General features: G+C 39.7%; 1 protein-coding gene and 8 non-coding genes across 9 annotated transcripts; 7 read left to right on the forward strand and 2 right to left on the reverse strand.

The window, feature by feature from the left end:
- Positions 1-4,848: 4,848 nt before the first annotated feature.
- rxfp3.3a2 (relaxin family peptide receptor 3.3a2) lies at positions 4,849-6,020 on the forward strand. The gene has a single exon (XM_060865370.1). It carries the CDS (start codon positions 4,893-4,895, stop codon positions 6,018-6,020), a length of 1,128 nt encoding a protein of 375 aa, XP_060721353.1. The 5' UTR covers positions 4,849-4,892.
- A 666-nt stretch (positions 6,021-6,686) lies between these two features.
- trnai-uau (transfer RNA isoleucine (anticodon UAU)) lies at positions 6,687-6,779 on the forward strand. The gene is given in 2 exon segments: positions 6,687-6,724; positions 6,744-6,779. It is a non-coding gene; the product is annotated as a tRNA-Ile (tRNA).
- An 831-nt stretch (positions 6,780-7,610) lies between these two features.
- On the forward strand, positions 7,611-7,703 carry trnai-uau (transfer RNA isoleucine (anticodon UAU)). Its single transcript is given in 2 exon segments — positions 7,611-7,648; positions 7,668-7,703. It is a non-coding gene; the product is annotated as a tRNA-Ile (tRNA).
- Positions 7,704-9,981: 2,278 nt separating this feature from the next.
- trnai-uau (transfer RNA isoleucine (anticodon UAU)) lies at positions 9,982-10,074 on the forward strand. Its single transcript is given in 2 exon segments — positions 9,982-10,019; positions 10,039-10,074. It is a non-coding gene; the product is annotated as a tRNA-Ile (tRNA).
- A 2,797-nt stretch (positions 10,075-12,871) lies between these two features.
- On the forward strand, positions 12,872-12,964 carry trnai-uau (transfer RNA isoleucine (anticodon UAU)). Its single transcript is given in 2 exon segments — positions 12,872-12,909; positions 12,929-12,964. It is a non-coding gene; the product is annotated as a tRNA-Ile (tRNA).
- Positions 12,965-13,857: 893 nt separating this feature from the next.
- On the forward strand, positions 13,858-13,950 carry trnai-uau (transfer RNA isoleucine (anticodon UAU)). The gene is given in 2 exon segments: positions 13,858-13,895; positions 13,915-13,950. It is a non-coding gene; the product is annotated as a tRNA-Ile (tRNA).
- A 1,247-nt stretch (positions 13,951-15,197) lies between these two features.
- trnai-uau (transfer RNA isoleucine (anticodon UAU)) lies at positions 15,198-15,290 on the reverse strand. The gene is given in 2 exon segments: positions 15,198-15,233; positions 15,253-15,290. It is a non-coding gene; the product is annotated as a tRNA-Ile (tRNA).
- Positions 15,291-17,624: 2,334 nt separating this feature from the next.
- Positions 17,625-17,717, reverse strand: trnai-uau (transfer RNA isoleucine (anticodon UAU)). Its single transcript is given in 2 exon segments — positions 17,625-17,660; positions 17,680-17,717. It is a non-coding gene; the product is annotated as a tRNA-Ile (tRNA).
- A 263-nt stretch (positions 17,718-17,980) lies between these two features.
- Positions 17,981-18,073, forward strand: trnai-uau (transfer RNA isoleucine (anticodon UAU)). The gene is given in 2 exon segments: positions 17,981-18,018; positions 18,038-18,073. It is a non-coding gene; the product is annotated as a tRNA-Ile (tRNA).
- The last annotated feature ends 25 nt before the right edge of the window (positions 18,074-18,098 follow it).

Raw genomic sequence — 18,098 nt, forward strand, 5'->3', positions numbered from 1 at the left:
CTAAATTTGTCTTTTCCAAAATAATAAATGTGCCATTGTGTATACTGGCTGATGTATCTGCTATAAATGCTCATTAATCCCAAGCAATCTTTAGCCTTACTATGATTTTATCAAGTAAGTCTTAAACTTACTGTTTAGTGTTTAATTTAGATTATGCTTCAACTTGTGATGCAATTTTATGATTTTGCTGCAACTAAGATTCATCAGTTTGGATGATGAATGAAGCAAATTCTTAAAAAATGTTTTTATTTCTAATCAGAATTGATATTCAGATTATACACAATTAAAAAGTTTGGTTTTTAAAGAAATACAGCTTATAGATCTAACATAGAACTGGCAACAATTCTTTCAGCTGTTTAAAAAAATATATAATATAGGCAATACCAAAAATCAACAGTAACCAATCACAGTTCGTTTTGTTCAGTGTCATGATTAGGTGTGTGAAAATGTAATGTCAATGTTTCCACAAAAACAGACCGGCATGCAACCGTAATTTGTTCATTTAAGAAGTGCACATAATTTGGAAAATCCTGTTCATTGACACAGATGTAAACTCTTCTTCCATGACAAAGCTAGTGTCGGCTTCTTTTCTGGGCAAACCGTAAACACACACGTCTTATCCTGTAGAATCAACCAATCAGATGACTGGCGACTTCAAAACTCCTGAAGTGGTTCCAGTTTTCTGTGCTGTATTCATTAGCAGTTCAGCCAACGGTTTGTGGGCGTGATGTCTGGGGCTGATATTGACATATCCCAAACTATCTATGATAACAGAAAGTCCCATGTCTGATCAGGACTGTATGGGATCGTCGTCAGATTGCGTAAGGATCGACAACATGAACAACTTGTGAAATGCTTGAACAGAATATAACGATGACAGACTGGTTCTTCACAATGTTTTATTCAACAAGCACCTCTACGATATTGTACAGATCTCTGGCTCCTTTTCATCCATTCTCCAGAAATTACTCTACACCAGGGTTGTCCAATCTAATCTGAACAGAGCCGGTGCAGGTTTTTATTCCAACTAAGCAGAAGCCACACCCAAGTCTACAGAAGGCAGAGATTTAACAGGTAGAACTTGTATACTGGGGGGCACGGTGGCTTAGTGGTTAGCACGTTCACCTCACACCTCCAGGGTTGGGGGTTCGATTCCCGCCTGTTCTCAGTTTGCATGTTCTCCCCGTGCCGCGGGGGTTTCCTCCGGGTACTCCGGTTTCCTCCCCCCGGTCCAAAGACATGCATGGTAGGTTGATTGGCATCTCTGGAAAATTGTCCGTAGTGTGTGATTGCGTCAGTGAAGGAGAGTGTGTGTGCCCTGCGATGGGTTGGCACTCTGTCCAGGGTGTATCCTGCCTTGATGCCCGATGACGCCTGAGATAGGCACAGGCTCCCCGTGACCCGAGGTAGTTCGGATAAGTGGTAGAAAAATGAATGAATGAACTTGTATACTTGCACACATTTCACCCTCTGTAGATAAGATTGGACACCCTTGATATACACAATTTGCCCCCACCATGACTCAGGTGTGTCTAAACCTTCTATAACTGTTTCATTGTAGAATCCAATATTTTGTGGCTGGAATCAATTCAACAGAAGATCATGCCTATATCTGTTATTCATTCCTTGAACTCCTTAAACTGGAAACTGTCTCTTAACCTTTAATCCTATGCCTGCTTTTCATCATCCTTAGATCTTTGAGATTCAATATTTCTGCAACATCTTTCCATTTGTGGGAATGTTCTATATATGTTGGAATTCAGACACATCTGCTTTCTAGAAGATCGCTTGTTGTCTTACAAGGTTTACTGAAGTGTCCAGTGATCTGTGCTGATTATCAAGACCTGTGTACAGATTAGCATTCTCTTACTAGAGTAGATTATAGACAGTGTATGACAGCGATAGCTACATTTATACTGACAAAAAATGCAAAAAAAAAAACCAAAAAAAGAATGTGTATGATTCCAGTTATAAGTCAGTTTTCTTACTCTGTTTTTGTACTACCTTGAAGCAACCCTTAGGGATTAGAGTGCTCATGACAGCATATGATCATTATTTATACACCTAGACCCAGGTAATTGCCAGATTAAAGCTAGATAAAAGAATCCATGCATATGAAATATACTGTACGTTTGATGAAAAGAAATTGACATACAGTATGAATGCCTTCACTGTGTTCATTATCATTACAGAACATTGCTTTTTACATAGGAACAAAGCAAACTGTCTTGGAAATGATGCCCTCCATACACTTCACAAAGGAACTGACTGTGCTGCCTGGTCGAATCATTCTCAGAGGAAAGATTTGAAGTAGAGCTGACAAGTGTACAATGGGAAATGATGTCAATTTGAGTGCAAAAGGATTGAAGATAGAAAGAGTGTACAGTAGATACGTTTATGCACTTCAGTTGTACAATTGATCATTAAAAATAAAAAATAAAACAGGTCAATATCAAACCTACAGCTATCAAAGAGGAAATTGTTTTTTAAAGGACGTAAAAAGAGGTTATATGGCAGAACAGGAAAGGGAGCTAAAATTGGGCACCAGAACATTTATTCATCTTCACTAACCATTTGGGATTAATTTTAAGCCTAACCCAAAGACGTACTGGAAATAAGGTGGGAAAAACACCCCAGACAGGAGAGCAGCACAAACACACAAACACACACACACAAACACAAATACATACTGGATGTAAGGTGGGAAAAACACACCAGACAGGATAGCAGCACACACAAACACACACAAATACATACTGAACGTAAGGTGGGAAAAACACCCCAGACAGGATAGCAGCACACACACAAACACACACAAATACATACTGGATGTAAGGTGGGAAAAAACACCCCAGACAAGATAGCAGCACACACAATTTAGGATGGTTTTGCCAATTCATCGAACCACAGACCCTAGAGCTGTGAGGACACAACACTTTAAAGATTTGTATTTCATACCTTTTATAAAACGTTTTTGGGATGAAATTATGGTTATGGTTTTGCTCAAGGGCTCAACAGTGACAAATTAGTGTTGCAAGGATTTGTTCACAAAACCCATCAGTAATCCCGAGCCTTAACCTATGAGCTTCCACTGCTGTTTAGCCATATCTCATACATAAACAAATATGCAAACTTGCAGACTAAATTCATTATTAGAATTTTTGTTCTGCACAACCTAAAACACTAAATGATTTGTTTTACATATCACATTTTAGACAACATCTGGGAGATAACATTTAGCCAGCAATTGTATCCTATAAATCAGTTTGTATAATCCATGTGTTGATCTTCTGCCTTGTGCTGGTTAAATTAAAGGTGGGGTGCACGTTGTTTAAGAAATGCTTCAGAAAGCTGAGTTGGGCCTACAAACAAAACAAACGTGTAGCCAATGAGCAGAAAGAGGCGGGTCTTGTCAATATGCGTGGAGAGAGTGTTCAGTGCGTATGTGTGACATTAGCCGAAAGTGTTTGAAACATTGACATGGCGGATAAAAACGAAAAGCGAAAAAAGGCTAACGACAAGGCAAGAAGTAGGACCCGTGTTAATATAAGATCAGCTTTCCAGCGCTGGAGAGAACTGAAGGAGCGGGAAGGCCTGCGAAGGGACGGCAAGGTGCTTTTTTCCTTCTCGATAGGTGAGTAACGTTAGTTTTGCTTTGTTTCACAGAACTAATATATGTCGTCCTTTGCATGATTATGCTTGTGTGTCATTTTTGCTTGTTTGTTTACCTGCAATCGTATTGTTCTTCCCTTCAGCTATGATAAAGACACATTTCTTTCCATTAGTTGCCTGTGTTGCATATGTATGTGTGGGCGGAGCTATAAATACAGGGGTGGGACCCATTTGGGTTGGGGGGTGTTTGTTTTGGTGATTTCAAATGTCAACTTTCAAACATCGTACACCCCACCTTTAAGATCTTCAACAAATATCAGTCAGATGTCTTTATATTCATGTCTGTGCTGGATTTTGACACAATTTGCTGAGTCCCTTAAAATAATTTCTTGAAATGATTTAAATATAACATTAGAACATACTGACTCAAAAATCTCTTGGGATTAATTTACACCTCATTTCCAACAACAATGCTACTTGCAGTCTTGCAGTTTTGTTGTCACTGTGTCTGTGTAGGTTGAGTTCTCTGGTTTCTTCTCTCATCCCAAAAACCTGCATCTTATTATATCAAAGTGTTCCTGGAGTAGGCACCGAACCTGCCCAACCCTGACCAGGACAGAAGAAAAATTCATGAATGGGTGACACTTCAGAACAGAAAATAAATAATCCTACACTTATACCTGAATTAAAACTTTCTTAAACATGCATTAATTATTAGTTCAAGGCATGCACTAATTACAAACGAATAAAGAGCTAACCTTAACTTTGAAGTGCCTTGCTCAGGGGACCAGCAGTGGCAGTTAAGTGGACCTGAGACTTGGCAAAATATATTCCTTGTATGTACTATAATATTTACTTAAGCTGGTTATTATTCACTCATGAAATCATTAGACACGTTGTATTAAGGTTCTTCATCAGTTTTTGATTAGTACATGCCTTAATTCATCATCAGTTCATATTTAAGTAAATATAAGTTCAGGTATTAACGCATGATTATTCATGTACTGTTCATGTAAGTGCTACCAATGAATGAATAAATTAATACAATAACATTTTAAAATTTAGTCTTGGTCAGCCTATGATTCATTGTGATTCTTGTTATCAGACCAAACTGTCAATCACACAGGTTTGCCCAATCCGTGCTCTTTAAAGGAAGAAGAGAACGAGCACGCAATTGTATAAAAGCTGGAGTTCAGCTGTCGGTGCTGAGAGTCACTGAGAGGTAGGTAACTGATCCATACAAATAAAAAGCATTAAGAAAAAAATGTTCTGAAAGAATTATGCAGGCAGTGGAAGGTGCAGGCTTGCACAAAGCACCTGAGCTCTTCTCTGAGAGCATGGGAGAGATTTTGAACCTCAGTGTGTGGGCAACACCGAACAAGAGTGTAATACACCTGCACGAGTTCAGCAGTCTGGAAGACATCGACCTGAGCGCAGATGGAAGTCTTATACTGAGGGTCATCATTTCGTCGGTTTACGCGGCGGTGTGCGCTACAGGGCTGGTCGGCAACCTACTCGTCTTCTTCCTGATGAAAACGAAGCTAGGGAAGAGGAGGAGGAAGAGATCCGCGATCAACTTTTTCGTCGTCAATTTGGCCGTGACCGACTTCCAGTTCGTGCTCACGCTGCCGTTCTGGGCTGCGGACGCGGCGCTGGATTTCAGCTGGCCCTTCGGTAATGCCATGTGTAAGATCGTGTTGTCGGTCACAGTGATGAACATGTACGCCAGCGTGTTCTTCCTCACGGCCATGAGCGTGAGTCGGTACTGGTCGGTGGCATGCTGCGTGAGAGGTAACGGCGCGCGGCGCAGGTTCACCTCAGTCAAGCTCGTGTGCGCATCGCTTTGGGTTCTCGCGAGCGTCGCCACGGCGCCCACGTCCGCCTTCTCCACGGTGACAGTGGTGGCCGGGGAAAGACTGTGTCTCCTCCGCTTCCCTGACGGCCACCACTGGCTCGCGCTCTATCACCTCCAGAAAGTCGTGCTCGCCTTCATTTTGCCCATGATCACGCTGTCCATCTGCAACGCGCTACTTTTGCGCTTCGTGCGCCGCAGAATCGTCGCGAACAGCAGCCGCCTGAGGAGACGGTCCAGAGTCACCAAATCCGTGATTGTCGTCGTCCTTTCTTTCTTCGTTTGCTGGATGCCGAATCACGCTATTACTCTTTGGGGAGTGCTCGTGAAACTTAACGCGGTGCGCTGGGACAAAACGTATTACATGGTCCACACGTACGTATTCCCGCTGACGATTTGCCTCGCACATGCGAACAGCTGTTTAAACCCGGTGTTGTATTGCTTAATGCGAAGGGAGTTCAGGAAGATGCTGAGGAACCTGTTCTGGAGAGTTTACTCGCCTGCTGGCACAAAAGTGCGTGGCTCTGGAGGTGCCGTGGACCGAGAATCCGTGTAGATTTGACTGGCATGTAACTGGTGAAATAGCTCCAAAACAGCTCGTATGAATAATGCGCACTGGTAACAACTAAAGTGCACCAAGTTGGTGCGCTAAAGTGATTCTTATTCTTGGGAAAGAGCAGTGTTGTATTTTTTTTTTTTTTTTTTTTTTTATAAAAAAATGGCATGTAAATCATGTAAATACAAGAAAACAATAAACGTTTCAATATGTTTTGTATCACTTGTTCTATGTTTCTGTCTAAACATGACAAAAATGAAAACTAAATTTGAATATATATATATGTTTGTTTCTTTGTGTATATATATGTGTGTGTGTGTGTGTGTGTGTGTGTGTGTGTGTGTGTGTGTGTGAGAGAGAGAGAGAGAGAGAGAGAGAGACACTGTGATAAAGATCTGTTTACATATATGTTCTTGCTCCACCTCTGGCTGTTTAAACTTCAAATATGGAATCTTTTATTTGTCATGTTTCATTTTTATTTAACCAAGACTATTTGATCAAAACTTGATCTGAGCAGTGCAAGTAAAAGTGATCAATCTGTCACAGTCATGAATAGTGGATCTAGATCCAACAACCCTGCAGTGGTGCAATTGACCAATCTAGACAAATTTTGGTTATACACTCAGTTCTAGATCCAGAGCCCAGCTCATATAAAGCTCTCACGTAGCTCCAGTGGCGCAATCGGTTAGCGCGCGGTACTTATAAAGCAGTACAGGTGGAGCAATGCCGAGGTTGTGAGTTCGAACCTCACCTGGAGCACAAAATTTAAGAGCAACCTGAAAAAATTTAATCCACACTTTCAACCAGACCAGAATCATACTTCAATGAGAACCTTGGCTTACTGACTGTGTGGACTTGTTGTGCATGTACTTTATGATAGATTCCATCTACCTTGTCTTACCTAAGATAAATTACCTGTATGTGAATGAGTGCTCATGAGCTGGCATCCCAACCAGGCTGTATCTCTTTATAATATTAAAATAGAATGTATATAAAATGAATTGCATTATATATACATTATATAATATATACTGACTGTGTTGAGTTGATGTGCATGTTTTCATTCACATCATTCTTAGGATGTGAATGAGTGTTCAGTGTGCTCAGAGATGATCTGGCATCCCAACCAGGCTGTATCTCTTTATAATATTAAATGCCTTCTAAAAATAAATGATTTTTAGAAGAAAAAAAAAGACATTTTTAGAATCTGTAAAAGTTAACTATAAGTACAAAATTATATGAATGAAGTCACAAGACACAGTCCTTAATAATGCAGGAATGGGTTATCAGTGGAAAATATTAAGTGACCTAGCTAGACTGTTAGGTAACATCTAGACTTGAGAAGTAATTCTTAAGAAATGCTTCATGTAGTGGACGGCAACAAACAAATGAGCAAAATTAAATAAATTTTATTTTTAGGTGGCATATATATATATACCCGTTCCTGCTAATGGTGAATACCACACCTACAGTATCACTAGCAATTAAAGGTCACAAAATAACTTATACCGCTTTACAGGGTGTATCACCACCCTACACACATTGGTGTTCATTCCACCCCAACCACCATCAGTGTTATATGTCTCATGTGCTCCAGTGGCGCAATCGGTTAGCGCGCGGTACTTATACAGCAGTACAGGTGAAGCAATGCCGAGGTTGTGAGTTCGAGCCTCACCTGGAGCATGAGATTTAAGAGTACTGTTAAACCCTTAAAACTGTTGAGTTTTAAGAGTACCCTACTGTATACTTTCTCTGTACTGGGTTAAAAACACATTTTACGGTCATTTTATCACTTTATCCTGCTTATAGTTCTGATGTATCTAAGCTTATCCAGGGAACTCTGAGTGTGAATCAGGGACACACCCAGAACACAGTTGTTCACACCTGAGGCAGTTTTGGCATACTCATTCCAGCTACCAGCATGTTTATGGTAAGTGAGAGAAACTGAAGTAAATGCTTGAAATAAATATATAAATAGTATATATTTATCTATATATGTATACAGAATATTTATCTGTATATGCTTAATAATGTACATTCAAATGTGATATTTAATGTCATAATGGCATTAATGCCATGTGCGGAGGAGCTCAAGGACATTGGTGGTCATGAGTTCAGGGCTTTGATGGATTGGGGAAAAAAGCTCCTTGGTGGTCTCTATGTCTTAGCTACAGTATGTGGTTGCAGAGACTTTTATCCGACCAAAGCTATTGGTACAGTCTGGGGTGGGTGGGATGCTCTAAAATCTTTACTTCTCTGGCCCTGATCAGTCTGCTGTACATGTCCTGAATGCTCACTGGTGAATGAAACACACTGGCAACAGTATCTTTAATATTTTTTATTAAAAAAAACAAAACACTTTATACTGTCTTACAGCTTTATGCTCCCTGGTTCACGACTGAGCTTGTGTAGAGTTTTTTATGTGTATGTGCGGTTTTCCTTCAGGTTCTCTGGTTTCCTACCCATTGGCATCTTCCAGGATACATAGATTGGCTGAATTGCAGTGAACGGGTTGGTGAATGTGTACATGGTGCCCGTTGGTGGACCGTCTCACCAAAGTTTTATTCTTGCCACACACCCAGGATACGACAGAGCTCAATCCAGGATAAAGTGATTAATGAAAGTGAAAGAATAAACTGAGCTTTGATCTTTTATGTCATGTATCATTAATCAATTAGTTGTTCACATGGTTAGAAATGGTTAGAAATTATATTACCTTCATCATTACTGAAATGTGCATGACAAATGCAGAACATTCAAGAGATCTCTGCTTGAATAAAATTGTATTCAAAGAATTTACTTTTCCATGTATTTACCTAATAGCTGATTGAACCCTGTATTCTGAACCCAGCTTTCTAGCAAGACATAGGTTATACACTGGTGGTTAGGTCAATGTGATGAAGTGGCCCCCAATCCAGGGTGTATCTCACACCTAGTATTTATGTGATAGACTCTGGATCTTCTGTGATCTCTGACCTGGACAAAGAGACTACTAATGCTATGCAATGTTCAAGTTTCAAAATGAAAGATGCAAAAGTGCAAGACATTCCAGGAACAAATAAAAATACTGTTTGACACCTTTATTTCTTATCATAGGTAGTGCTCCAGCTCCAGACCAAATCTAACAACAAATCCAGCTAATATGTTATGTTTTTTATTTTAAAACTCATCAGAGCAATAGATCATGAAGAGACAGGTTGGTCATCACTGATGTACTGCACCGTTCACAGTTGTAAGATTGGAAAAGAGCTTTAAATACTTCCTTGAGAAGAATAAATTCAAAGGAATGAGCACATTGGCTTTGGGTTTTTGAAAATTTTACAAATTGGGAAGTGGGAGTGCAAAGCTGCTAAAAGGACCAATCTCATTAACACCATGAGAAACTGTTAAAATGAGCAGTGAAAGTAAAAGTGATCAATGTGTCACAAGTCATGAATAGTGCAGAAATTACATATCATGCTTCTTGCACTTCTTTGAAATCAAAAATTTAATTATCCAGGAGAGATCCCTCGGCGGATCTTTGCTTATGTAGTATGTAGTGCCTAGTTTTATAGAAAAGTTAAGGTTATTAATGTTATTCCAATATAGTCACAGCAGTGTTACAGTACATTTGATAAAGAGACAATATGAATTGCATTATATATACATTATATATGAACATGACAGGCATAAGTTCTGGTGCTTACACTAGCTTCAGTTACAACGTCTCAGGGTATTTGGATGCCTCAATGGTTAAGGCTTGTGGTTAATGTGCAGAATGTTGGGCGTTCATGCCCCTAAGAGAATTTGCTCTCCATGATAGGAGTAAAGTCAAATAACTGCTTGTGTTTACATGTTAGCTTCCTTTATTGAACTTTATTGATCCAATAACCCTGCAGTGGTGCAATCGACCTAATCTACAAATTTTGGTTATACACTCAGTTCTAGATCCAGAGCCCAGCTCATAGAATGCTTTTGCATGGCTCCAGTGGCGCAATCGGTTAGCGCGCGGTACTTATACAGCAGTACAGGTGAAGCAATGCCGAGGTTGTGAGTTCGAGCCTCACCTGGAGCACAAAATTTAAGAGCAGCCTGAAAAAATCTAATCCACACTTTCAACCAGACCGGAATCATACTTCAATGAGAACCTTGGCTTACTGACTGTGTGGAGTTGTTGTGCATGTACTTTATGATAGATTCCATCTACCTTGTCTTACCTAAGATAAAATTGACAATATTAACTGATTAAATAGGAAGAATCAAGTGTTGCCCTAGTTTGATTGGAACAGAAACCTGTTCCCACACCAAATCTGCCATGGCCCTTGGCGGATAAGTTAGAATACCCTTGCTCTGGATTTTCTGGTTTCATCTCACCTCCCAAAAACATGCCATAATTTGGATTGGCTAAAATGGAGCATGAGTTTTAAGAGTACCCTATACTTTGTACTTTCTAACAAGACATATGCCAATGGTGGTTAGGTCAATATGATGAAGAGGCCCCCACTCCAGGGTGTATCTCACTCCCAGGATTTATGTGATAGACTCTGGATCTTCTGTGATCTCTGACCTGGACAGAGACTACTAAAGCTATGCAATGTTCAAGTTTCCAAATGAAAGATGCAAAAGTGCAAGACTTTCCAGGAACAAATAAAAATACTGTTTGACACCTTTATTTCTTATCATATGTAGTGCTCCAGCTCCAGACCAAATCTAACAACAAATCCAGCTAATATGTTATGTTTTTTATTTTAAAACTCATCAGAGAGATAGATCATCAAGAGACAGTTGGTCATCACTGATGTACTGCACCGTTCACAGTTGTAATATTGGTAAAGAGCTTTAAATACTTCCTTGAGAAGAATAAATTCAAAGGAATGAGCACATTGGCTTTGGGTTTTTGAAAATTTTAAAAATTGAGAAGTGGGAGTGCAAAGCTGCTAAAACGACCAATCTCATTAACACCATGAGAAACTGTTAACCCTCCTATTGTCCACCTATACAAATTAGGAGCGCTGAGTCAACTTGACCTTGTCTGTTTTGACTGCTTATAAAAAATGAAGTATATATGATAGCCTTTTTTTTTTCACCTTTTTAGTCAAACTTGTTTCCAACATCTCACTCACTCACTCATTTTCTACCGCTTATCCGAACTATCTCAGGTCACGGGGAGCCTGTGCCTATCTCAGGCGTCATTGGGCATCAAGGCAGGATACACCCTGGATGGAGTGCCAACCCATCGCTGGGCACACACACACACTCTCATTCACTCACACGCTACGGACAATTTTTCCAGAGATGCCAATCAACCTACCATGCATGTCTTTGGACCGGGGGAGGAAACCAGAGTACCTGGAGGAAACCCCCGAGGCACGGGGAGAACATGCAAACTCCACACACACAAGGCGGAGGCAGGAATCGAACCGCCAACCCTGGAGGTGTGAGGCGAACGTGCTAACCACTAAGCCACCGTGCCCCCCTGTTTCCAACATATTAACATATATTTTGCAAAAAAAAAAAAAATTATATTTGGTACAGTATAATAAACCTTATTTACAGTATATACAAAAATGCCTAATTTTTTAGTTAAAAAAAAAAACAGAATTTTTTTTTATTATTTTCACTATAGAGGCACAAAAGTTAATGCACAATTACAGGCTGGTATATTTCAAAGGCAGGAGATTGTTTTGAAACCATTTTGACCATTTTTAATGTCAGTAAATAATAACACCTGTTTTTTTCCAGGCCAAATTGACTTGAATGCTTATAAATCAAAAATTCTACAATTATTACCATTCTGTGTGTAATATCTATTTTACACTTGTAATATCTATTTTGCCCACCTGATGTCATCTGATCAACCAACAACAGGCTACATGCACACACACACACACACACACACACACTCAAAAACATGCCATAATTTCATGTGAATAAAACTTTGTTTACCTCCCTATGTTTTTTTATTATACTTAATTTATGAACGATAAACCTTATGAAATTTTGCCATGTTTTGAGTAAAATAAGCAGAAATTATTAAATATTATTTTGAATAACCACTGACTGATAAATGTCAAACATTGCTCAGCATATCTTCAGGCCAAAGCTGACTGATGCAACTAAATTAATAAATAAGAGAGAGGAAACAAACATGATTTGAATATGAAAACACAACGTGTGTACGTGTGTGTGTGTGTGTGTGTGTGTGTGTGTGTGTGTGTGTGTGTGTAAAGCTTGTTGGAAGAAGAAGAAGAGAAGAGAAGGTATTGTCCCCAGCTGGACAAATGCATATAACAAGTGTGAAATATTTACAAATGATTGTTTTTGTTTTTGTTTTTTTGGAGGCCCAATGAATTGCAATGCCCAATGCTTGTGTGTGTGTGTGTGTGTGTGTGTGTGTGTGTGTGTGTGTGTGTGTGTGTGAGTGTGTGTAAAGCTTGTTGGTAGATCAGATTTTGCCCCCAGTTGGACAAATGCATCTAACAAGTGTGAAATATTTACAAATGAGTAGCTTTTTTTTCTGGAGGCCTAATGAAATGCAATGCCCAATATGTGTTTGTGTGTGTGTGTGTGTGTGTGTGTGTGTGTGTGTGCATGTGTGTGTATGAGTGTATGTGTGTGTGTGTGCGCGTGTGTGTGTGAAATGTTTATTTCTTGTATATTTCTATACAAGAATTATTTTTATACAAGAATTATTTTACTATATTTATTTCTATTTACTATTTATTTCTATTTCTAATATAGCTTCCTTTATTGAACAGATAGACCTAAGTGGATCTAGATCCAATAACCCTGCAGTGGTGCAATCGACCTAATCTACAAATTTTGGTTATACACCAGTTCTATATACACCAGTTATATAACGTCCTCATGTGGCTCCAGTGGCGCAATCGGTTAGCGCGCGGTACTTATACAGCAGTACAGGTGGAGCAATGCCGAGGTTGTGAGTTCGAACCTCACCTGGAGCACAAAATTTAAGAGCAGCCTGAAAAAAATCTAATCCACACTTTCGACCAGAATCATACTTCAATGAGAACCTTGGCTTACTGACTGTGTGGACTTGTTGTGCATGTACTTTATGATAGATTCCATCTACCTTGTCTTACCTAAGATAAATTACCTGGATGTGAATGAGTGCTCAGAGATGATCAAAGCATGGTCCTTATATGGCAGTAGAGGTGACATAGCATATGTGGTAGCCTAGTGGTTAAGGTGTTGGGCTACTGTACCAATCAGAAGGTTGTGAGTTTGATTCCTATGTCCACCAAGTTGCCACTGCTGGACCCCTGAGCAAGGCCCTTAACCCTCAGTTGTATAAAAATGAGGAGAAATGTAACTAGCACTGGATAAGGGTGTCTGCTAAATGTAATGCTTAGTTTATGGGTCTCTATTCTCACATAGAGCACAGATTTTAAGAACAGCCTACAACGTTAACCATACCAAATGATAACCTTTAATGTGGCTGGAATAATACTTCAGTATAAACATAAAAAGCACAACCGGCTCCCGGATCTCTGGTTATTGCCTATTTAGAGTTTTCTATGGATAAGTGGTGTCTGATCTGAAAGGTCAGCGTGGTTGCAAGTTTTCATTTCAACCACATCTGAGTCTAATGAAAGCCAATATTAACTGATTAAATAGGAAGAATCAGGTGTTGCCCTAGTTTGATTGGAATGGAAACCTGTTCCCACACCAAATCTGCCATGGCCCTTGGCAGATAAGCTTGGACAGACACCCTTGCTCTGGATTTTCTGGTTTCATCTCACAAAATAACTTATACCGCTTTACAGGGTGTATCACCACCCTACACACATTGGTGTTCATTCCACCCCAACCACCATCAGTGTTATATGTCTCATGTGCTCCAGTGGCGCAATCGGTTAGCGCGCGGTACTTATACAGCAGTACAGGTGAAGCAATGCCGAGGTTGTGAGTTCGAGCCTCACCTGGAGCATGAGATTTAAGAGTACTGTTGAGTTTTAAGAGTACCATATACTTTCTCTGTACTGGGTTAATAACACATTATTCAGTCATTTTATCACTTTATCCTGCTTATAGTTCTGATGTATCTAAGCTTATCCAGGGAACTCTGAGTGTGAATCAGGGACACACCCAGAACACAGTTGTTCACACCTGAGGCAGTTTTGGCATACTCATTCCAGCTACCAGCATGTTTATGGTAAGTTAGAGAAACTGAAGTAAATACATGAAATAAATATATAAATAGTATATATTTATCTATATATGTATACAGAATATGTATCTGTATATGCTTATGTATGTACGTTCAAATATGATATTTAATGTCATAATGGCATTAATGCCATGTGCAGATGAGCTCAAGGACATTGGTGGTCATGAGTTCAGGGCTTTGATGGATTGGGGAAAAAAGCTCCTTGGTGGTCTCTATGGCCACGTTCACACTGCAGGTAAAAGTGGCCCAAATCCAATTCTTCAGGAGTAGTGTGAACACTCAAATCTTCCATATGTGGTCCTGAATCAGACCAAAAACGGATTTCTTCCAATGTGGCCGCAGTGTGAACAGCCAAGGCGGATTTGATGCGACTTTTACGTCAATCTGCATCGACACTCGTCACAATTATGCGAGTACAAGTTCGCACACAAACGTGACTACGCCTACAAAATGGATCAAACAATCAAAAGTTACCCTCGACATCCGAAAATTTTCAAAACACTGCGTCTCTGTGCTGCCATTACACAAACATTTAGAAAGAAAAGCGAAAATGCTTACTTCCTCCATAACCTCACCAACTTTAACGCAACGGCGTGCTGCGTGTGACGTCATTGTTATTGTTCGTTTGCGCATGCGGGTCAGTTCGAAACAGCAAACAGTTCACACTGGTATCTGATATAGGCCACATTTTAAAAGGTAATGTGAACAGCCAAAAAAAAAAATAATCAGATCTGAGCAAAATATCCGAATTGAGCATTAAGACTTGCAGTGTGAACGTGGCCTAAGTCTTAGCTATGTGGTTGCAGAGACTTTTATCCGACCAAAACTATTGGTACAGCCTGGGGTGGGTGGGATGCTCTAAAATCTTTACTTCTCTGGCCCTGATCAGTCTGCTGTACATGTCCTGAACACACACTGGTGAATGAAACACACTGGTAACAGCATCTTCAACTTAAGTATAATTTTCTGATGTAACGGGAGGTTTGTAATTTCCTGTTTAAAACTCATGCTCCAGGTGAGGCTCGAACTCACAACCTCGGCATTGCTTCACCTGTACTGCTGTATAAGTACCGCGCGCTAACCGATTGCGCCACTGGAGCGCCGTAGTCTAACATATCCTTTAACGGCATAACACATCCTTTTAACGGCAAACAGGACTTTACATCGACATGTAGACTAACAAAAAGACAGCATTAAACCAGTCCACGTTACATTCTCGTGCGATAGAGGACCACACCACAGTGACGTCACTGCGAGGTAAACTAAAGGGCTTTAGGTTTTTATTTTAAACCTCAGATATTTTTAAAAATTTGTATAAAAAAAAAAAAAGTTAAAAAATTGTAAAAAATAAATAAATAAATAAATAAATAAAGAATCTGAATCCCACCAGAAGTTATTTTTGTGATTTTTTTGAGTTATTTTTATTTTTTTAATAATTGATGTCCGTTTTGTAGCCAATAGTTCAATATTTATGACAAATATTTCCAACAGAGGGCGCCAAAACACTGTCAAACTGTTAATTGTTTGGGGGGGTGGGGGGGTGAAGTAACACTAATGGATCTAATTGAATGAGAGGCTAATTGAATGCAAGAATTGCCAGCAGTACTTAACCTTTTAATCGAACAGCTTAATGTGTAGATATTTAACTCAGTTTTCCTGTAATGTCTGCACGAAACTGAGAGAAACTAAACACACATATTAAATGTGTAAAAAAAAGAAATGTGTAAAAAAAAGAAAATGACTTTTTATATGGGGTTTACCAAAAGGTTTTATTTAAATCCTTAACCTTTAGGTTAACATCTCATGAATAGATTGTAGAAAGTTGTCCTTGTTGGAGTTGTTTCATTGTAATTCTATGATGCACTGATTAAAACATTACTAATGGAAAGACTCTGCAGTTTCTAAACTGTTTGCTCAGTCCTCTGTTTCCTCCTCCATATTTTGTATTTATTCATTGTTATACATTATTAATTTGCATTTTAATCAGACAGTTTGACCTTTAATGCCCCTCTTTTTTTGGTGCCTGTCACCAGAACAATCTGTCTTTTAGAATAATACGATTCTCTCGCTTGTGTTTTTTTTTCCCCTTTTATCCATTACAAAAAAGTGACGTGCTGATGTGAATCAGTTTCTCCTGCGTGGTTATAAAAGATGAACCTCTTCCTGGTTATGTTTTGAAAGGTCAGGTCCAAATGGAGGCAGATAAAGTTATATTTAATTGATCTGAACATTTTGCATTGAATTCTGGGTTTTGGGGCAGAAATGCACAAATCATACACTAAAAAAGTGATCATGGTCTTATGTAGCTTTTACTATTTATAGTGTTATAAACCTCCATTATTTAACTTTTTGTTAAATTTACGTAGTAATACAGTAGTTCAAGTCAAGTCAAGAAGCTTTTATTGTCATTTTGACCATATATTGCTGTTGCAGTATACAGTGAAATGAGACAAAGTTTCTCCAGGATCATGAAGCTACATAAAACAAAGACAGACTTAGTAAGGATTAGGTAAGTTAGTCATAGATACATAAAGTGCATCTGTGCAACCTGGTGCAAAATGTGCAGGACAAGACAGACAAGACAGTGCAGGACAAAAATACAAGACATTACACAAAAGACAATACACAAAAGACAATAAACAGAAACAGTGATCAGTGTAAATACTGTATGTTCAACAATATTGCCTGTGCAGAAATACTGGAATGAACACAGTATTATAGCAGCAGTTACCTGAGATATTGTAAAGTATTGCGCAAAACAGCAAACAGTCCATACTGTTGATGTGCGTGTGTGTGTTGTGCTCAGTAAAGTTCAGTTCAGTCTGATGGCTTGTGGAAAGAAACTGTTACACAGTCTGGTCCTGAGCCATCAACATTTCCCTTACATTTCTGTCACCACGAAACGAGGTGAGCCCGTCTTGAGCTCATCTGGAGGTCATCTAGCTGAATGGCGGCGTCCGGAACTCGCTGAGCCACGTCTCTGTGAAAACAAAGACGCAGCAGTTTCTAAACTCTCACCATGTAGTGCGTTCGAATCGGATGTAGTCCAATTTATTGTCCAGAGAGCAAACATTGGAGAGGTGAATGGACGGGAGAGAACATTTTCCTTGAGGTGGGAATGCAAACTAGATGGGATGCCAGTCCATAACAAGACACCACACACAGTTATTTGTACCTACTCATTAACATAGCCATTCCACCTACAGAACAGAAGCCTTTCTGGAGCCACATATACATTATAGTACAGTGAAATTCTCTCTTCACATATCCCAACTTTGAGTGTTGGGGCCAGAGCACAGGGTCAGCCATGATACCATAACCTGAGAGCAGAAATGGGTAAGGGCCTTGCTCAAGGGCCAAACAGTAACAGGCCTTTAACCACAATCATTAACCCAGACTCTTAACTGTTTGAGTCACCACGGCCCTAAAACTCATGCTCCAGGTGAGGCTCGAACTCACAACCTCGGCATTGCTTCACTTGTACTGCTGTATAAGTACCGCGCGCTAACCGATTGCGCCACTGGAGCACATGTAGACATCTTTTTAGGAGATCTGAAGAAACTGAAGAACCCAGAGACATGCTTGGCCAGTCCATCACCTTGACCCTCATCTTCTGTAGTAAGGCAGTGGTCATCTTGGAGGTGTGTTTGGGGTCCTTACCTTGATGGATTACTGCCCTGCGGCACAGTCTCCGAAGGGAGGGGATTATGCTCTGCTTCAGAAAGATGCTCCTTCACTCCATCTCCATATGTCTGAAATCGGTTACCTTCCTATCTACTTTTCTGGATGTGCTCCAGTGGCGCAATCGGTTAGCGCACGGTACTTATACGACAGTACAGGTGAAGTAATGCCGAGGTTGTGAGTTCAAACCTCACCTGGAGCATTGATTTTAGGACATCACCTTGAGG

Source organism: Tachysurus vachellii, chromosome 1, assembly GCF_030014155.1.
Source record: "Tachysurus vachellii isolate PV-2020 chromosome 1, HZAU_Pvac_v1, whole genome shotgun sequence".
In the NCBI taxonomy this organism is placed as follows: domain Eukaryota; kingdom Metazoa; phylum Chordata; class Actinopteri; order Siluriformes; family Bagridae; genus Tachysurus; species Tachysurus vachellii.